The following is a 14,457-nucleotide window of genomic DNA, read 5'->3' on the forward strand; positions in this document are numbered from 1 at the left end:
TCAGGGGAACACCTTTATTCCAACCGCTATAGGTTGGCCACAGAAAGCTGGCCATTGAGGTCTCCAGGCACAGAGCAAGCGTCCACCCCAGTACCCCGGGGGGACCAGACCCTGGGCACTGCAGGTGTTGGCCCGATCTCAGGGCCCCAGGGGTTGACCTCGCTCAGTCCTCCCACCCTCTTCCACCCCGGGGATGGGCGCGTCACCACCGCGGGGTCCGTGCCTGGGTCGTCGCCACCCTGCCAGGCCCCCCGGAGCCTGCCCCCATCCACGGTGAGCCGGGGCGCCCCCAGCAGGCAGCACCTCCCGGAGAGCCCGGGACCTGGCCCGCGTGCCCGCGACTTGCGTCCTAGGCCAGGGTCACAGAGAAAGAGTCCTGGCTCCTGTGGGCCTTGGCGGTGGGCATGGAGGCCAGTGCCGACGCCTCCTCCTGGAACTCCTTGGCCATGAAGTAGTAGCAGATGGCATCCAGGCAGCAGTTGGCATCCGAGAGCTTGCTGGTGACGTAGAGGGCGTAGCAGAGGGCGGGGGTGGGGGCGCTGCGGCCCACGGCCATGCGCACTGCCAGCACCACGTGTAAGGGCAGGAAGCAGGCCACGAACACGACCAGGTTCGCCCAGACCATGCGGGTGGCCCTCCGGGTGGCTTCTGCCTGGTCCGTGTGGGCGGCCGGCCCCTGGCCCAGGGCAGCGACCACCTGCAGGGAGCAAAAGAGCAGCACGGCCAGCGGCAGGTAGAAGCCCAGCAGGGAGAAGGCCGTGGTGTTGGAGCTCTGCCGGGAGACACTCAGGAAGCAGAAGCCGCCCTCCCGCACCCCCAGGGCCCACCGGAGCACCAGCGAGCCTGTCACCAGCGCCCAGAGCGCCGCGCACACGGCCACGGCCTGCCGTGGGGAGCGGAGGGCGGGGGCGCGCAGCGGGTGCCGCAGGGCCACGTAGCGGTCCACGGCGATGGCCGTCACCAGGCTGATGCTCATGTACCTGTTCGCCAGGTAGACGCCCTGGGAGAGCTGGCAGAACAGCGTGTCCTCGGCTCCCTGCTTCAGGGAACGCAGGAAGAAGGGCAGGGCGCAGAGCAGGCAGAGGTCGGCCACGGCCAGGTTGGCCATGTAGACGTGCGTCTCCGTCCACCGCCGCACGCGGCAGCAGAACACCCACAGCGCCAGGCCGTTGAGCAGCAGCCCCAGCGCCAGCAGCAGGCCCACGTAGGCGTCCACGACGTTCTTGACCCAGTAGGGCCAGGTGAGCTCACTGGAGTGACAGGTACCGTTCATGGTCCTGCGGCTGCAGGAGAGAAGCAGGGCTGAGGAGGGCTGGCGGGGGCGGGGGGGGGGTCGCCCCTGGGGCCAGCGAGGCCCTGCCCACCTCTGGCCAGGGATGCAGGAGGTGAGCATGCCCCCCCCCACACACCGTTACATCCAGTAGCCCAAAACTCACCTTCCCAGAGAAAATCCTAGAAATCATCAGGGGTTCTGAAGCACCCTCCAGGCCACACCCCTGCCCGCTGGACGAGTGGGGGAACCGAGGCTTTCAGAGGCCTGAGGGGGCTCAAGGTCACACAGCGAGCCAGCCCAGGGCTGGGACCAGATCTCCTGGATGGCGAAGAAGGTGGGAGGGGCTCAGGGGCTCAGTCTCCACTGGCCAGCGCCCAAATCCTGAGGGCCCCCCACGGTGCCAGCTCTCAGGACAGGGAGCCTGAAGGGCAACCAGCCTGGCCCCAGCCCTTGCCGCTCTCCAGGTGGCTCCAAGGAGAGAGCTGAGGGCCGCCCACTGCCCCCTCCTCCCTCCCCCCACGCAGTCTCTGGCTGCAGGGGTGCTGACATGCCATTTAGGCAGCGGGGCTGCAGCTCAGGACAGCCCCCCAGGAAACCCCAGAACACCCTTGTCCCCCCTCCCTCCCTCCCTCCCTCCCTCCCGTGCCACCCCGGGCACCACCACCCTCCGAGTGCCCGCCCACCCCAGTGCTGTGCCCTGGGGTCCACTCGCAAGGGCCCCTTGAGCCCTCTGTGGTCAGAGGTCCAGACCCACGGTTCAGAACAGGCCTCCGGGTGGCACTGGGGCGTCCCCTGCTCCATCATCATCAAGGCCACTGTTAAGGCCTCACCCTCCACCACCCATACTGTCCCCTCCCTCGGACAAGCTCCACGACACGGCCCAGGAGGGCTGGGACCGGTCCCCCAGGGCCGGGGTGGACCTGGTCAGGGGTTGTGACATAGGGCCTGGCCTGTGATGTAGGGATTGGACTCCGGACTCACCCGAGCGCTGGGTGAGCCTTGGCCTCCCGAGCACAAAGGGGTTCTGGTGTCACACATGTGGGGTCATGGAGCACTTGTGTGAGTGACCGGTGTGCCAGTGCCTAGCACAGGGAACACACTACCAAGCCCCCACCTCGCTTCCCCCGGCTGGAAGGGCCTGGAGGGGCAGGGTGAGCATGGCCTCCCCGCCCCCAGGAGCACCAGGCCCTGGGGGGAGGGGTGCTCCCTGCGCTTGGGGTGGTAAGGAAGGGCGGTTCCTGGGCGAGCTCTACTGCCTTGAGCCCTCCCCACACAGGAAGAGAAGAAATATCTAGAACCATTAGATTCATTAGTGCCTGCGGCCGGGTGGGTGGGAGGGGGACTCGTTTCCTCAGCCGCAGTCCCCTGGGAACCTCCAGACCACAGTCCTTTAGGGAAGCAGGAGCACAGATTTCAGCTCGAACAGAAATATTCCACCAAATTATCCCATTTTCTCTCCGGAATTTTCAAAGGGCGGCCCTGCCAGCAACCAAAGTTTTATGAGCCTTCACCATGGTTTCCGCTCTCCGCGCCCCTGACGAGGCGCTCTCCTTTTTTTGTTGTTTTTAAGGAGTCTGCTCTTCTCTCTGTTCTGTGAGTGACACCCAGGTTCTGAGGCCCCTCAGACCACAAGCCAGCCAGGCTCCACAGGCCCCGAGCCCACCAGAACCGACCATGGGGATCCTCCCTCCTTGCCTGCCCCGCCCTCGCGGCCGCAGCCCCCCCCCACCCCAAGCATGTGTGAGCTTCCAGGCAGCTCGGTCAAGGCCCCCCACCAGCCCAGATTCCTTAGAACCTGCTGGGAAGGTACCTCAAGGCCCCACAGAGTCACGGTGCCGCCGTGGGACCCCCCCACCCGAGGCGGGTCCAACAGAGGTGAACGGTTGCTGCCCTTCTGGCTGACCTTGGGGGGGGGGGGGCAGGATGAGATGCCCGGGGCCGCGTGCGGTTGGGTGTCTGGGAGTATGACTCACAGGCTGGCCTCAGTGTGGCCCGAGCTCTCCTCACCATCCCAGACAGGGCTTGGCATGGTTTTGAAGGTACCGGTGGGGTCCTGAACACTTGGCCAGCTCGGGGGGGCCCGCATCTGTGTCCCTTGGGGCGCCTCCCGTACAAGCCTGGGAAGTCAGGTCGCGGGTCCAGCCCAAGTGGCACGGGGCCGTCCGGAAGCCACCGATGGCACCGCATGTCCTGCCTGTGTCTGGCCCTGGCGTGGGGACCTGTGTCCAGGGCAGGGCCCCCGCTGTCCTAGTGTCCTAGTGGCCCCACTGCCGCACGGCCAGCGCAGAGCGCTGAGTGACACGGGCTGGGAGCTTCCTGCTGGGGGGGTGGGGGGGCAGGGGAGCGGCACCTCCCGGGTACCGCTTCCTTCCTGATGGCGCCATCAGTCTGCCTCCTCACGCCAGTGGAAAGGTGTCCTGGATTCTGCACTGAGGCACCTCTGTAATGACCCGACAGGGGCCTGGGGTCGGGTCTGGGAGGCCGGCCCACCCCACGGCCCCGGGGCCGCACAGACGCCTTGAGCGGGACCTGGGGCAGGGACTGGGGTGCAGACCCTGGGGCCTGAGCACCGTAGAGGCCTCTGGAGCCGGGGCCCCGCGCAAGAAATACTCCAGGATCCGGGACGGATGCGCGTGGGTGACCGAAGCGTCACGGAGCCAAGATCCCCGCGGCGGGAATACGGCGCGCAAACATTTTCTCTCCTAGTTTGTCAAGCGCCGGTCCCAGCCCACAAAGTGGGTTTCAGGGTCTCGAGTGAGGTGGGAGTTCTGGCCCCGGAGGAGGACCCCAGTTGCTTCCCATTTGTTGCCCACGCGGGATGCCCCCCCACACGCATGGAGGGCGGCTCTCCTTTCCAGATCATCGTCCTCACAAAGCACCTCTGGCAGGATGCTCCCCTGAGCTCCTCCCCTCACCCTTCCGAGACCCCACCACAGCCTCACCCCCTCTGAGACCATCATACCTTCACCCCCCCTGAGGCCCCCCATCACACCCCACCCCTTCCGAGACCCCATCACACCCCCACCCCTTCCGAGACCCCCCCATTATTTCCTCACCCCCTCTGAGACTCCCCCCACCATACGCTCACTCCCTCTGAGACCGCCCCATCACCCCCTCACCTCCAAGCTTCCCGGCTCCAGATGGGAAAGTGGGGGCAGCCCTGGCCGACCGTCCCCCGACCTTAAGGCAGGCAGGTGGCAGGGTTGGCGGACGACAGAGCGCAGGTGCCGGGACTGCCACTTGTGCCGGCTCAGGGCTGCCGGGGTAGTTTCTCGGAAGGGAAGTGGGGAGTGGCATGGCCTCCCCAGACACGTCTGCGGAGACGGGGCGTCCTAGAAACAACCCGAGAGAGTTCCTCTGACCCCGCTCCTTTGACCCCAGCCTCTCTACCCATCCACCCTGCAGAATGAGGGGCCTTTCCAGGGGCGGCCCCCACCCCCCGAGGCTGCAGGTCGGTGTCCCCCGCCCCCAGGGCCAGCATCCCCCGGCGGGAAGGCCACACGCGCAGGCACCCTCCAGGGCACACCCGCCGCGACCCACCGACGTGTGTGGGCGCAGAGGCTCCTCCGGGCCGGCGGTGCGAACCCAGACAGGCGACTTCCTGTGGCTCTGCGCACGCACGGGTGGCCCTGCTCCAGGGGCCTCCTGGGGCGACCTTCCCACTCTGAGCTCACGCCAGCCTTCGCGTCCCCCTCCCACTTAGCCCGGCGCGGCACGCACAGTGTGGCAGGGACCCGACTCCTCGTTGCGGCTTCTCTCTCTGCGCCGAGCCATCACCACCACCCCTGCTCATTGGCGGAGGCAGCAACCGAGGCCCCCAGAAGGCAGTGGCTGGGCTGGGCCTCCTGGCCCTGTGACCAGGGCCCCCTCCCCCACCACAGCAGCCCCAGGCACAGCTCTCCAGAGCCAGCCTGCCTCCCCCTCCTCCCCCGCCTCTCTGCCCCTCTCTGGGGGCCCCACCCCTTCCTAGCGCCCCGTTCGGTCTGGTTTTCCTTATAGAATTTCTCATGAATTAGAAGAGCTCGTCCCTGTACTCAGTTCTTGCCTGTGGCTGGGACTCGCCTGCTGTCGGCCACCTCAGTGCCTGGTGCGGAGTGAGGCCTCCCTAAAGCGTTTTAACCAGTCGGCGGCGGCCTCGAAGGGAGAATCCAGCCGGCGACGCGTGCCACCGAGGAAGAAGCCGGATTCTAGGCTCACGGGCTTCCTGTAAACAGTAGTGGCCTCGACTCAGAAAGCGTCTGCCCCGGGTGGGCTGGGGTGTCAGAACCTTCCCTCCCCAAGCTCCCTCCCTGTGCGGGGCTGGGGCCGGGTCCTTTCCCTCAAGCCCCACTGGATCCCGCGGGTTCAAGAGGCCTGACCTCGCAGGGCAGGCTCCAGATGCCAGACCAGGCCCGTCCTCTGGCTGCCGGGCCGCCTCGAACCATAGCGACGGGCCTCCGCAAAGCAGCACTTGCGAGGCCTGGCTCGCTGCCCCGAGACCCACCGCGGAGCCCCTGAGAGCCTCCACCAGCCGGGGCACTGGGGCTCAGGGGACCTGCACCCCCTGGCCGCCACCCCTGCCTGGGGTCCCAGTCCCCGCTCCTGCTTTGCACGCGCAGAACCCACGTGGCAACCCTCGTGTGGTGGATCCTTCTTGCCCCTTCCTCCTGGCCCTCGGCCCCTCCGAATGGTTGGGGTTGGAGGGAAAAGGGCCCCTCGGCTGATGTCAAGATGACACGTCACTGCCCTGCTGAGAGCTGGGAGCCTCCAAGGGAAGTGAGCCCGGGAGTCTGAGTCACTCCGCAGGAGGCTGCTGGATGGGGCCCAGGGGCGGGCCCAGGAAACGCTGAGCCCCTGCCTCCGGGGGGCTTCCCTCCTGGGTCACACGGAAACCAAGTGCTGAGAATGGGGGCATTCAGGACCCTCGCCTAGGAAGAGGGCAAAGGATCCTGAGGACACTGGGCAATGCGGCCGCCCAGGGTCGACTCCCTGAGCCAAAATGTGCGTCCACTCTGACCTAAAATGACCGTCTACTCTTGGTCTGCTCCCTCTTCTGCACCCACGCTTGGGCCCTGCCTGGGCACCACGCTGGGCACAACGCTGAGGCAGGCGCCCCAGGAGCGGGGCCCTGCACTCACATCGCCTCCGACTCCTGGGGGTTCACAGAGGGCAGGACCGGAGGCTTCTAGGAGGAGGTGGCCAGGGACAGGGAGGGAGCAAGCTGCAGGAGGAGCAGGAAGGGAGCCTCAGGCCGACAGCGGGCAGGGGCGTGGCTTGACTGTCTGCACGGAGCCACGGCCCTTTCCTCTGGTTCGGGGATGGGGGGCGCGGGGGGAGCCTGAGCGGAGCCCCCAGAAGCAGAGCCGAAAGCTGGCCAGGGGGCCACCTTCCGAGCCACACTGGGGGTCGGGTGGGTCTTTCACGACCTCCCGGTCCCCCCACGTTGGAGCCTGAAGCCGAGGCACGCCAGGCCCCCCAGCCTGCCTTCACCGGCCGCGCTCACCCTTTGCTCGGTGGGTTTGCGCATCAGCCTCCGGGTACGAAAACGTGGCACCAGAGCATGGTTAATCCTCATGCCCGAGTTGCCGGCAGCCCCTTGGATGCTGTGCCAGAGGCCAGCGCCTCACCCCTGCCCGGCCTAACCCCAGGCACCTGGGGGTGGAACGAGCCGGGCCTCTGGCACGGAAGCCGTTGCCACCGCTGACACTTTCTGTTCCCCTGTCCCCAGCAACTGTCTCTGGGAACCTCCTCCCCCTCCCCCTCCCCCTGTCTGGCCCAGAGCCAGATGAGGACGCCAAGGGGCTGGAGGGGTCCCGGGAGGGGTCAGCTGCCCCCAGCACCCCCGCACCCGAGTCCCCCTCCCCTCCTCAGCTGGGGGGCCCAGCCTTGGGACCCCCCCCCCCCACTCTTCTTCACAGACCCTTCCAGCCCTGTCCCCTCCTCAGGCCCCTCGGGCCCCTCCTCCACTTGGCAGCCAGGGTCCCTCTGCCTCCCGGGAAAATGAGGCCCTGTCACTTGCTAACACTCTCGAACCGCATGGGCCTGTCCCTAGGTCACCCCCAGGCACTGTCCCCCATTAAGAGGGCTTCTTCTCTCCCAGTGTCCTCAGCCCAGGGTCTTCCCTTGGCATTCAGAAACCAGCCTCGACTCCCCAGGGGGAGGAAGTGGGGGGGGGGGGGCGGTGACACCTTCCTGGCCACACTGCCCCCTTGACATCCCTCCCTCTGCTCCCTCTGGCATCCCCCCTGTACCACAGGAAGTGGCTGGGGTGCAGGCAAGGTCAAGGATAAGAGCCTCCCACCCACCCGGCCTCCAGCCAAAACCCCAGGCCCAGGCCTGCGGGGACAGGCTGTGAGGGGGCACCGGAGGATGGCCACCCTGTTCCCAGGGACCCGCAGGCACATCTGGGGTGGCAGAACAGCCTTACGGGCCTCGGGCCGGACAGCCGGCGCTCAGGACACAACTCGGCCTCCGGCCTCTCGCGCTGCCGATGACCAGTCGGCACACGCCGACACCCCACGGACAGAGGCCCCGCCTCCGGGATGCGCACCCCGGAGCCCTGGGCAGGCAGCCCTGGCTGTGCCCGGCGCGGTGCTCCTGGTCTTGTTCCCTGCGTTTCTCCTCGGCGTCCCCTTGTGAACCCTCCGTGCCCCAGACAGACCCTGCCTTCAGCCACATTTGCCCCTGGAGCCCCTTTCCCAACCCTTGGCCCTGGGCCCAGGAAGCGCCTCTGCTCGGCCTCCCTGGGACAGAGGGTCAGGGCCAAGTCAGACGCTCAGACAGCACGTCCACAGCCCTTCCTGGACAGAGATTTGGCCCAAGCAAGGAGGGGAAGGGGGCCTTGTCAGACAGGAGAAGGCACCACAGCACAAGGGACACTGTGGCAACTTGGGGAATGTGAGGGCATCTTGAGAGAGTTCTCAGGGGGGCCTGAGGGCCTGAGGGGTTCCTGGGGGGATCCTGAGAGAGTCCTGGGGGGGGGGGGTGGTCCTGAGGGGGTCCTGAGGTCTGCTGACCTTGGCTGGGCTGTTCCCGCTGGTGACATCCTAGGGCCTGTCACTGGCTGGGCAGCATGGGCACAGGGTCCCCAGGGGTCGAGGCAGGCTGCTCTCCTGCCCCCACCCCCACCCCACAGCCTCACAGATGCACAGGCTCAGCGAGGAGCATAGTGGGTGCCGCCCTCCCTGCCCGTCCTCCTGCCTACCCCACCCCTTCAACAGCAGCGGTGGGCAGCCTCCCCCGACCTGTGCCCTTGGACACTCAGGGACCAGGGACCCGGGGCACCTCCCGCCACCTCTGCTCGTTTTGCCCCGAGGTGGAAGATGCCTCGGGACATCTGGACACTCGAAGATGACAAAAGTGCCCCATCGGCAGGCCGGCCACTGCACGCACGGGGCGTGGGGGATGGGGGTGAGCGGGGACCCGGGCAGGTGCCGGCCTCCAGCTGCCCGGGACAGCTTGCTCACTCCGACAGCTCCTGCTCCCCTCCTCCTGGGCTGGCTCCTCGAGGAGCCCCTGGGGGACCCGGGGGTGGGGTGAGTGGTGGAACGCTGCAGGTTCCTCTCCGCCTCTTCCTGCTCATGCTGACCCCTGATGTGCTCCTCTGCCCTCCCAGGCACCTTCCCCTTTCTCAGCCCCAGACGGCTCCGAAGGCAAGGCTGGTGGCTGCCCCCCCCACCCCAGGTTCCACGCCTGGGGCTGCGGTCTCCCTGCACACCCTCCCCCCCTCCCCCAACCGACCTGGGCCCTGGGCTCCCTGCCCTGCCTGGGGAGTCCTCCCCACTCCCTGCGGCCATCCTCCCGGGGATGGCTCCTCTTTCAGTCAGTGCTGCTGGGGCGCAGGTGGGGGGCTGGGGGGGCTCCATGCCTGTGGACCCCAGGCTGAGGATTGAGATGGGCGGAGAGCAGCGGCTCACCCCTGCCCGAGAGTCAGCTGTGAAGGTGCAGCGCCGGCCGCCGAGCCGGGGAAGGGCCACCTCCCTTGAAAGCGGCTTGTCTGGAGGGCTTTTCCCTGCCTCCCCTCCTCCAAGGGCAGATGGCCTCCGGCTTGGGCTCGTCTGAGCCAGTCTGTCTGGGGCGGGCCAAGAAGCGCCCGCTTTACCAGCGCCAGGTGATGCCAGGGCAGGGAGCCCCCGCCCCCTCACCCTGCAGCGCTCCGCCCAGCATTCTGTGTCGGCCCCTGTCCTTGTCTCCGCCCAGGACCTCTGCCTTTGGAGGTCGGCGAGATGCCAACAAGAGACAGGAACAGACTCTCAGAAAAGGAGATGTGAGATGCAGAGGACTCACTGGAGATCTAAAAGGGGCCCACGCACTCATCAAATGAGAAACGTGAACTCAAAGTGCACGGCAATTCTGCTTCTCCCCGTCAGAAGAGCTAAGTGCGAGCTCTCGGCAGCGATCGAAGGCGGGGAACATCGTCAGATATGGCCCACCGATCTTCCCCGTGGAGAGGGCCTGGCAATCCTGCAACGTTGGAGATGCCCTGCCCTTTGACCCGGCGGCCACACTTCCGGGCATCTGTCCCACGACAGAGCAGTGGGGTTCTGAAAAGGATGCTCGAAGGTCTACCCTCGCGGTGCTGTAGTGAAGCGGGGCCTGGAAACCACCCGGACGTCTGTCCGTCAAGCCCTGGAGGCATGAGATGCTTGCCGTCCACACCACGGGGCACCAGGAAGTCGTAAAAAAGGAAGGAGAAATATTTCTATCCATTACTCAGTGGTTTTCTCCAGGATAGATTGAAGAACGAAATATAGTGTTGATGCGTATTTATTATAGCACACCAGCAGCTTCTGTTTTACAAATGGAAGGATAAGCCAATAAATTTGTTTAAAATTAAATCATTACCTATGAGGAACAGGTGGGGAGGAGGAGAAGGGAGACAGGAATAGAAGCTAGACCTCGAGGGGCACCTGGGTGGCTTAGTCAGTCGAGCGTCCGACTTCGGCTCAGGTCATGATCTCGCGGTTTGTGAGTTTGAGCCCCGCGTCAGGCTCTGTGCTGACGGCTCGGGGCCTGGAGCCTGCTTCGGATTCTGTGTCTCCCTCTCTCTCTCTCTGCCCCTCCCCTGCTCATGCTCTGTCTCTGTCTCTCAAAAATAAATAAATGTTAACAGAAATTTTTAAGTACGTAGCTCTGAATTTTCAGTGAAAGGTATCAGTATATCCTTGTACTGTGTTCTATCTTAAAAAGAAAAGTTAGTATCTTAATTCTGTCCGTTGACAAGACCTAAAAGCAAGCACCCTAAACATCCAGATTTTGGTCTCTAGGAATCATTTTTCCTGAAGAGAAAGAGGGGCTCCTGAGGGCAGCGGACGCTCTCAGGCCTGGGTCAGAACATGTATAAAATGAGCCTGGAATTGCGTTTCGCCCTAGAGAACGAAGCAGATCCAGACTCTTCGCCACTGTCTAGAGGACTCAGGAGTGACCTCGAGTTCGCTCCCACTGGCCAAAGATAAGATGATCTGAATATCAATAGGAGGATCATTTCCATGAATTGGAACTCGAAAAAATTGCTTAAATCCATGAATTTGCACTTAAACTTAAAAACCAACGACCTGTCACTTCATGTGTCGAGTAGCTTGCCAAAAACAAACATCACACCTGAACTTGAAGAAGCACCTGGAGCTTGCCACCTGTGACAAGAGCCACAGAGGGCGTGGGATACAGTAAGTGACGCCCTAGGGGTGCAAGCAGCAAAGCCCGGTCTGGGGCCGCTCTGCAGGGCAGGGCATCAAAGGCAAGAGTCTGGAGGGGAGTCCGGAGGGGGGCGGGGCCGCCCCCATCACCCACCTGGGCACCAGCCTCCGCGGCCCCGGCTCCGAACCTGCGCCGCCCAGGTGGGAAACTGAGGCCCAGGTGGGGCAGGGACTGGCCTGAGGGTGCCGGGGTGAGCAGAGGAGAGAACCGGAACGCCCAGCCCGGGCTCTTGCCCAGCGCAGACTTGAGGATGCAGCACGCACCTGGGGCGAAGGCCAGGGAAGGAGCGGCGAGGGCGCTGAGCTGACCCTCAGACACGGGTGGGCCGCGGGGGGCGGGAGGGCCACAGAGGTGGGGAGGGGGCGCACGGTCGGGGTGTGAGGGTGACGGCGACTGGGGAGAGGGAGGAGAGTGGGCCCCTCCAAGGTTGAGGCTGGGCCTAGGGCCGGAGTGAGGGGGAGGTCAGAGGGCGGTCAGGGTCAGGGTTAGGACTGTGTTAGGGCAGGGTTAGAGCCAAGCATTAAGGAGTCGTGAAGTAAGCCTTGAGTTTTTACTCGATACTCGCTTATTCTAAAAATCTGGAGTCCGAGATTCTCTTTCCAGAATTTTGTGTTGGTTTTTTGTTTTGTTTTTAAATGTTCATTTATTTTGAGACGGTGAGCACGGGTGCGTGAGCAGGGGTGGGGCCGAGAGAGAGGGCAAGAGAGAATCTCAAGCAGACTCCATGCTCGGCACAGAGCCCAACATGGGGCCGGGTCCCACGAACCGTAAGATCACGACTTGGGCTGAGATCGGGAGTCGGACACGTAACTGCCTGCACCACCCAGGTGCCCCACGTGTGTGTTTTGATGAGAGACAAACTCTTTAAAGGCCTGATATACAAGCAAAGCCATTTTAGATTTCTTCTTAGAAAGAAATCAAGCTTTGGTTCAAACCAAAAAGCCTGGCTTGTGGCCCATGTTGTGCACTTGCCTTGTGAACAAGTACCTGCAGGAAAACCATCTTGTCCCTCACACATGGACCGATGCTGCTACCTCCCGCATCCCTCGATGGTAGAACTCAGGATTCCTGCTACGCGCTAATCTCCAATCTTTGGAGCTTTTACAAGATGTGAAAAGTATATAACCCTGTAAAACCGTTCATTCTCTAGACGCCTTTCTTCCCTGCGAAGGCGTGTTTCCTGGGCAGTTGTTCTAACTTGGGTTCAAGCAAAACTCTTCTTTTAGAGATTCCAAAAGGTTTGTTCATTTTGCACCTCTCTCTCTCTCTCTCACACACACACAGACACACACACACGCGCGCACATGCACACACACAGTTTCATGGGCCCTGCTCTCAGATCTGCTCACCCTCACCTGGAGCACCCCACCTCTGCTCTCCCCTCCCCGCCTGCCCATCCTGCAAGTCCGCCCATAGCAGGCTGCTCCCTGCCAGCCCCACCCGTGCCCACCTGTCCACTTTAACTTCCTCCAGCACATATGTGCTGAGCTGAGTGGGGTCCAGCCTCCTCTTCTAGGCCAGCTCCCACCACGGTGGGGCTTGTACTCCCGGAAGCCACGTTGCAGACTTGTGGAAAGCCACCCCGTGTGGCAGCCAGAGGCGCAGTCTAGATGAGAGACCGGGCCTCCGCCGTGGTCCCAGCTGTCTGCCAAGCCCTGCCAGAGGACCGTGTGATGGCGCAGGTCAGATCCTCCTGAAGGAGGTGTCCTCATGCGGAGTCTAGCTCCTCAAACCCCTGCGATGCTCAGACACTGAGGTCCGGACCCCACCGTGGGCAGTCCACACCCCGGCAGGCACCTAACGGGCACCGTCTTGACTCCCAGCGACATTTGGCAGAGTTCTTCATTGTTCAGTGTTTTAATAAAGTATTGAATAGATTTAAATGTACAGTCATGTGCACGTTCACAAATTAAGAAATGGAGCTTCCAATGACCTTCAAGCGCCCCTGCATCCTGCCCCAGTTCTGAAACCCTCTAGCTGCCGCCTCTTTTGGTTCCAAGGTGGCACTCCAGATTGTTCTGCTCCTTCCTCTCCGGACTCTCCCCTCACGCCTCTGTCCCAAAATTGGAGTGCATGGGGCTTGGTCCTTTTCTTGCCCCATCACACACTCTCCATAAGCAGATGCACCCACTTCCATTGGTTCATCAGTTACCAAATGCCCGACTCCAGCTGCCAGCTCCAGCCCAGACTCCTGGACCACACGTGTAACTGCCTCTCACGCATCTTCCCTTGGATGCCCGAAAAGCACCTCAAGTGCAACTTGTTCAAAACTGACAGGACCCCCCTTCACCTCCTGCTCGAACACTAATCTTCCTTCAAAGTTCCCCGTCTCAGAGAATGATCCCCCCCCTTGCTTCCCAGGCCAGATATTTGACTACCATTCTTGAGACTCAATTTCCCCTTCCCTTCTTTCCCCCCTCCCTTCTATATCCCATCAGTCATCAATAAGTTAAATATGCACAGTGTAAACCTAATATCACCCACTGAAAAAAACAAAAGTTATAATAAATAAGCCAATAGAGGAGATAAATGGAATACAGAACAAAACATTTGATCCCAAAGAAGGGAGGAAACAGGTACAAAGAACGGCTGAGATAAACAGTACACAAATGTCAGGTGGTACACTTAACCCAACTGTATCAACACTTACATTAAACGTGATTGGTCTGCTGTTCCAGTTAAAAGGTAAAGATTTTCAAACTGGATGAAAGAAGCAAAAGATGGTAATATACTGTCTGAATGACACTTGTTTTTTGTTTTGTTTTGTTTTTTTTTTAAGAGACAGAGAGAGAGAGCTCAAGAGACACAGCTCACATGTGAGCAGGGGAGGGGCAGAGAGAGAAGAAGAGAGAATCCCAAGCAGACTCAGCGCTGTCATCACAGAATCTGATGCAGGGCTGGATGCCACGAACTGTGAGATCAGAACCAAGCCAAAATTAAGAGTTAGACACTCAACTGACTGAGCCACCCAGGTGCCCAGAGCACACACTTTAAATAGAAAGGTAGGTTAAAAGTTAAAAAAAAAAAAAAAAAAAAGTAAAATGAAAGAATGGAGAAAGAAAACGCCAATGCTAATCTCAAGAAAGCTGGAATGAGTAAATTAATATCAAAGTTGATTTCAATACTGGGAATATTACCAGAGATTAAAAGGGACATTTCATACCAATAAGAGGGTCAACTCATCAAGCATGCCTAACAGTTCTAAATGTGTATTACCTAATTTCGGAGGTTCAAAATATGGGAAGTAAATTAACAGAACTAGCAGGATAAATAGAAAAATCCACAACTGCAATGGGTTATTCTGACACTCTTCTCTCAGTAACTGAGAGAAAATAAGGATATAGCTGACTTGAACAACAATCAGCTTGTCCAAGCTGATACTTAGAGAACGGTGTGCCCAAAAAGAGTATGTAATCTTCTCACGTGCACATATGAACATTCTCTAAAATAGGCCAAACACTAGGCCACAACATATGTCTCAATTAAAAGGAATTAAATCATAAAGAGTA

At 61.5% G+C, this 14,457-nt stretch overlaps 1 protein-coding gene across 5 annotated transcripts in view; it reads right to left on the bottom strand.

Moving 5' to 3' along the window:
• LOC131494664 (G-protein coupled receptor 35-like) overlaps window positions 1-14,457 on the bottom strand; it is an 18,055-nt gene continuing 3,598 nt past the window's right edge. Inside the window, exons 1-4 of one of the 5 annotated variants that reach the window (XM_058699153.1) lie at window positions 4,814-5,139; window positions 4,393-4,605; window positions 1,437-1,591; window positions 1-1,283 (exon numbers count right to left, since the gene is read on the bottom strand). In XM_058699153.1, coding sequence (XP_058555136.1) covers window positions 350-1,273 — 924 coding nt within the window. In that variant the 5' untranslated portion in view covers window positions 1,274-1,283; window positions 1,437-1,591; window positions 4,393-4,605; window positions 4,814-5,139 and the 3' untranslated portion in view covers window positions 1-349. Of the gene's footprint in view, window positions 1,284-1,436; window positions 1,592-3,246; window positions 3,360-4,392; window positions 4,689-4,813; window positions 5,140-14,457 lie in introns of those variants that run through there. The other 4 variants (XM_058699146.1, XM_058699158.1, XM_058699142.1 and 1 more) reach the window with 4 other exon arrangements.

The sequence above is a fragment of the Neofelis nebulosa genome, chromosome 2 (assembly GCF_028018385.1).
Source record: "Neofelis nebulosa isolate mNeoNeb1 chromosome 2, mNeoNeb1.pri, whole genome shotgun sequence".
In the NCBI taxonomy this organism is placed as follows: domain Eukaryota; kingdom Metazoa; phylum Chordata; class Mammalia; order Carnivora; family Felidae; genus Neofelis; species Neofelis nebulosa.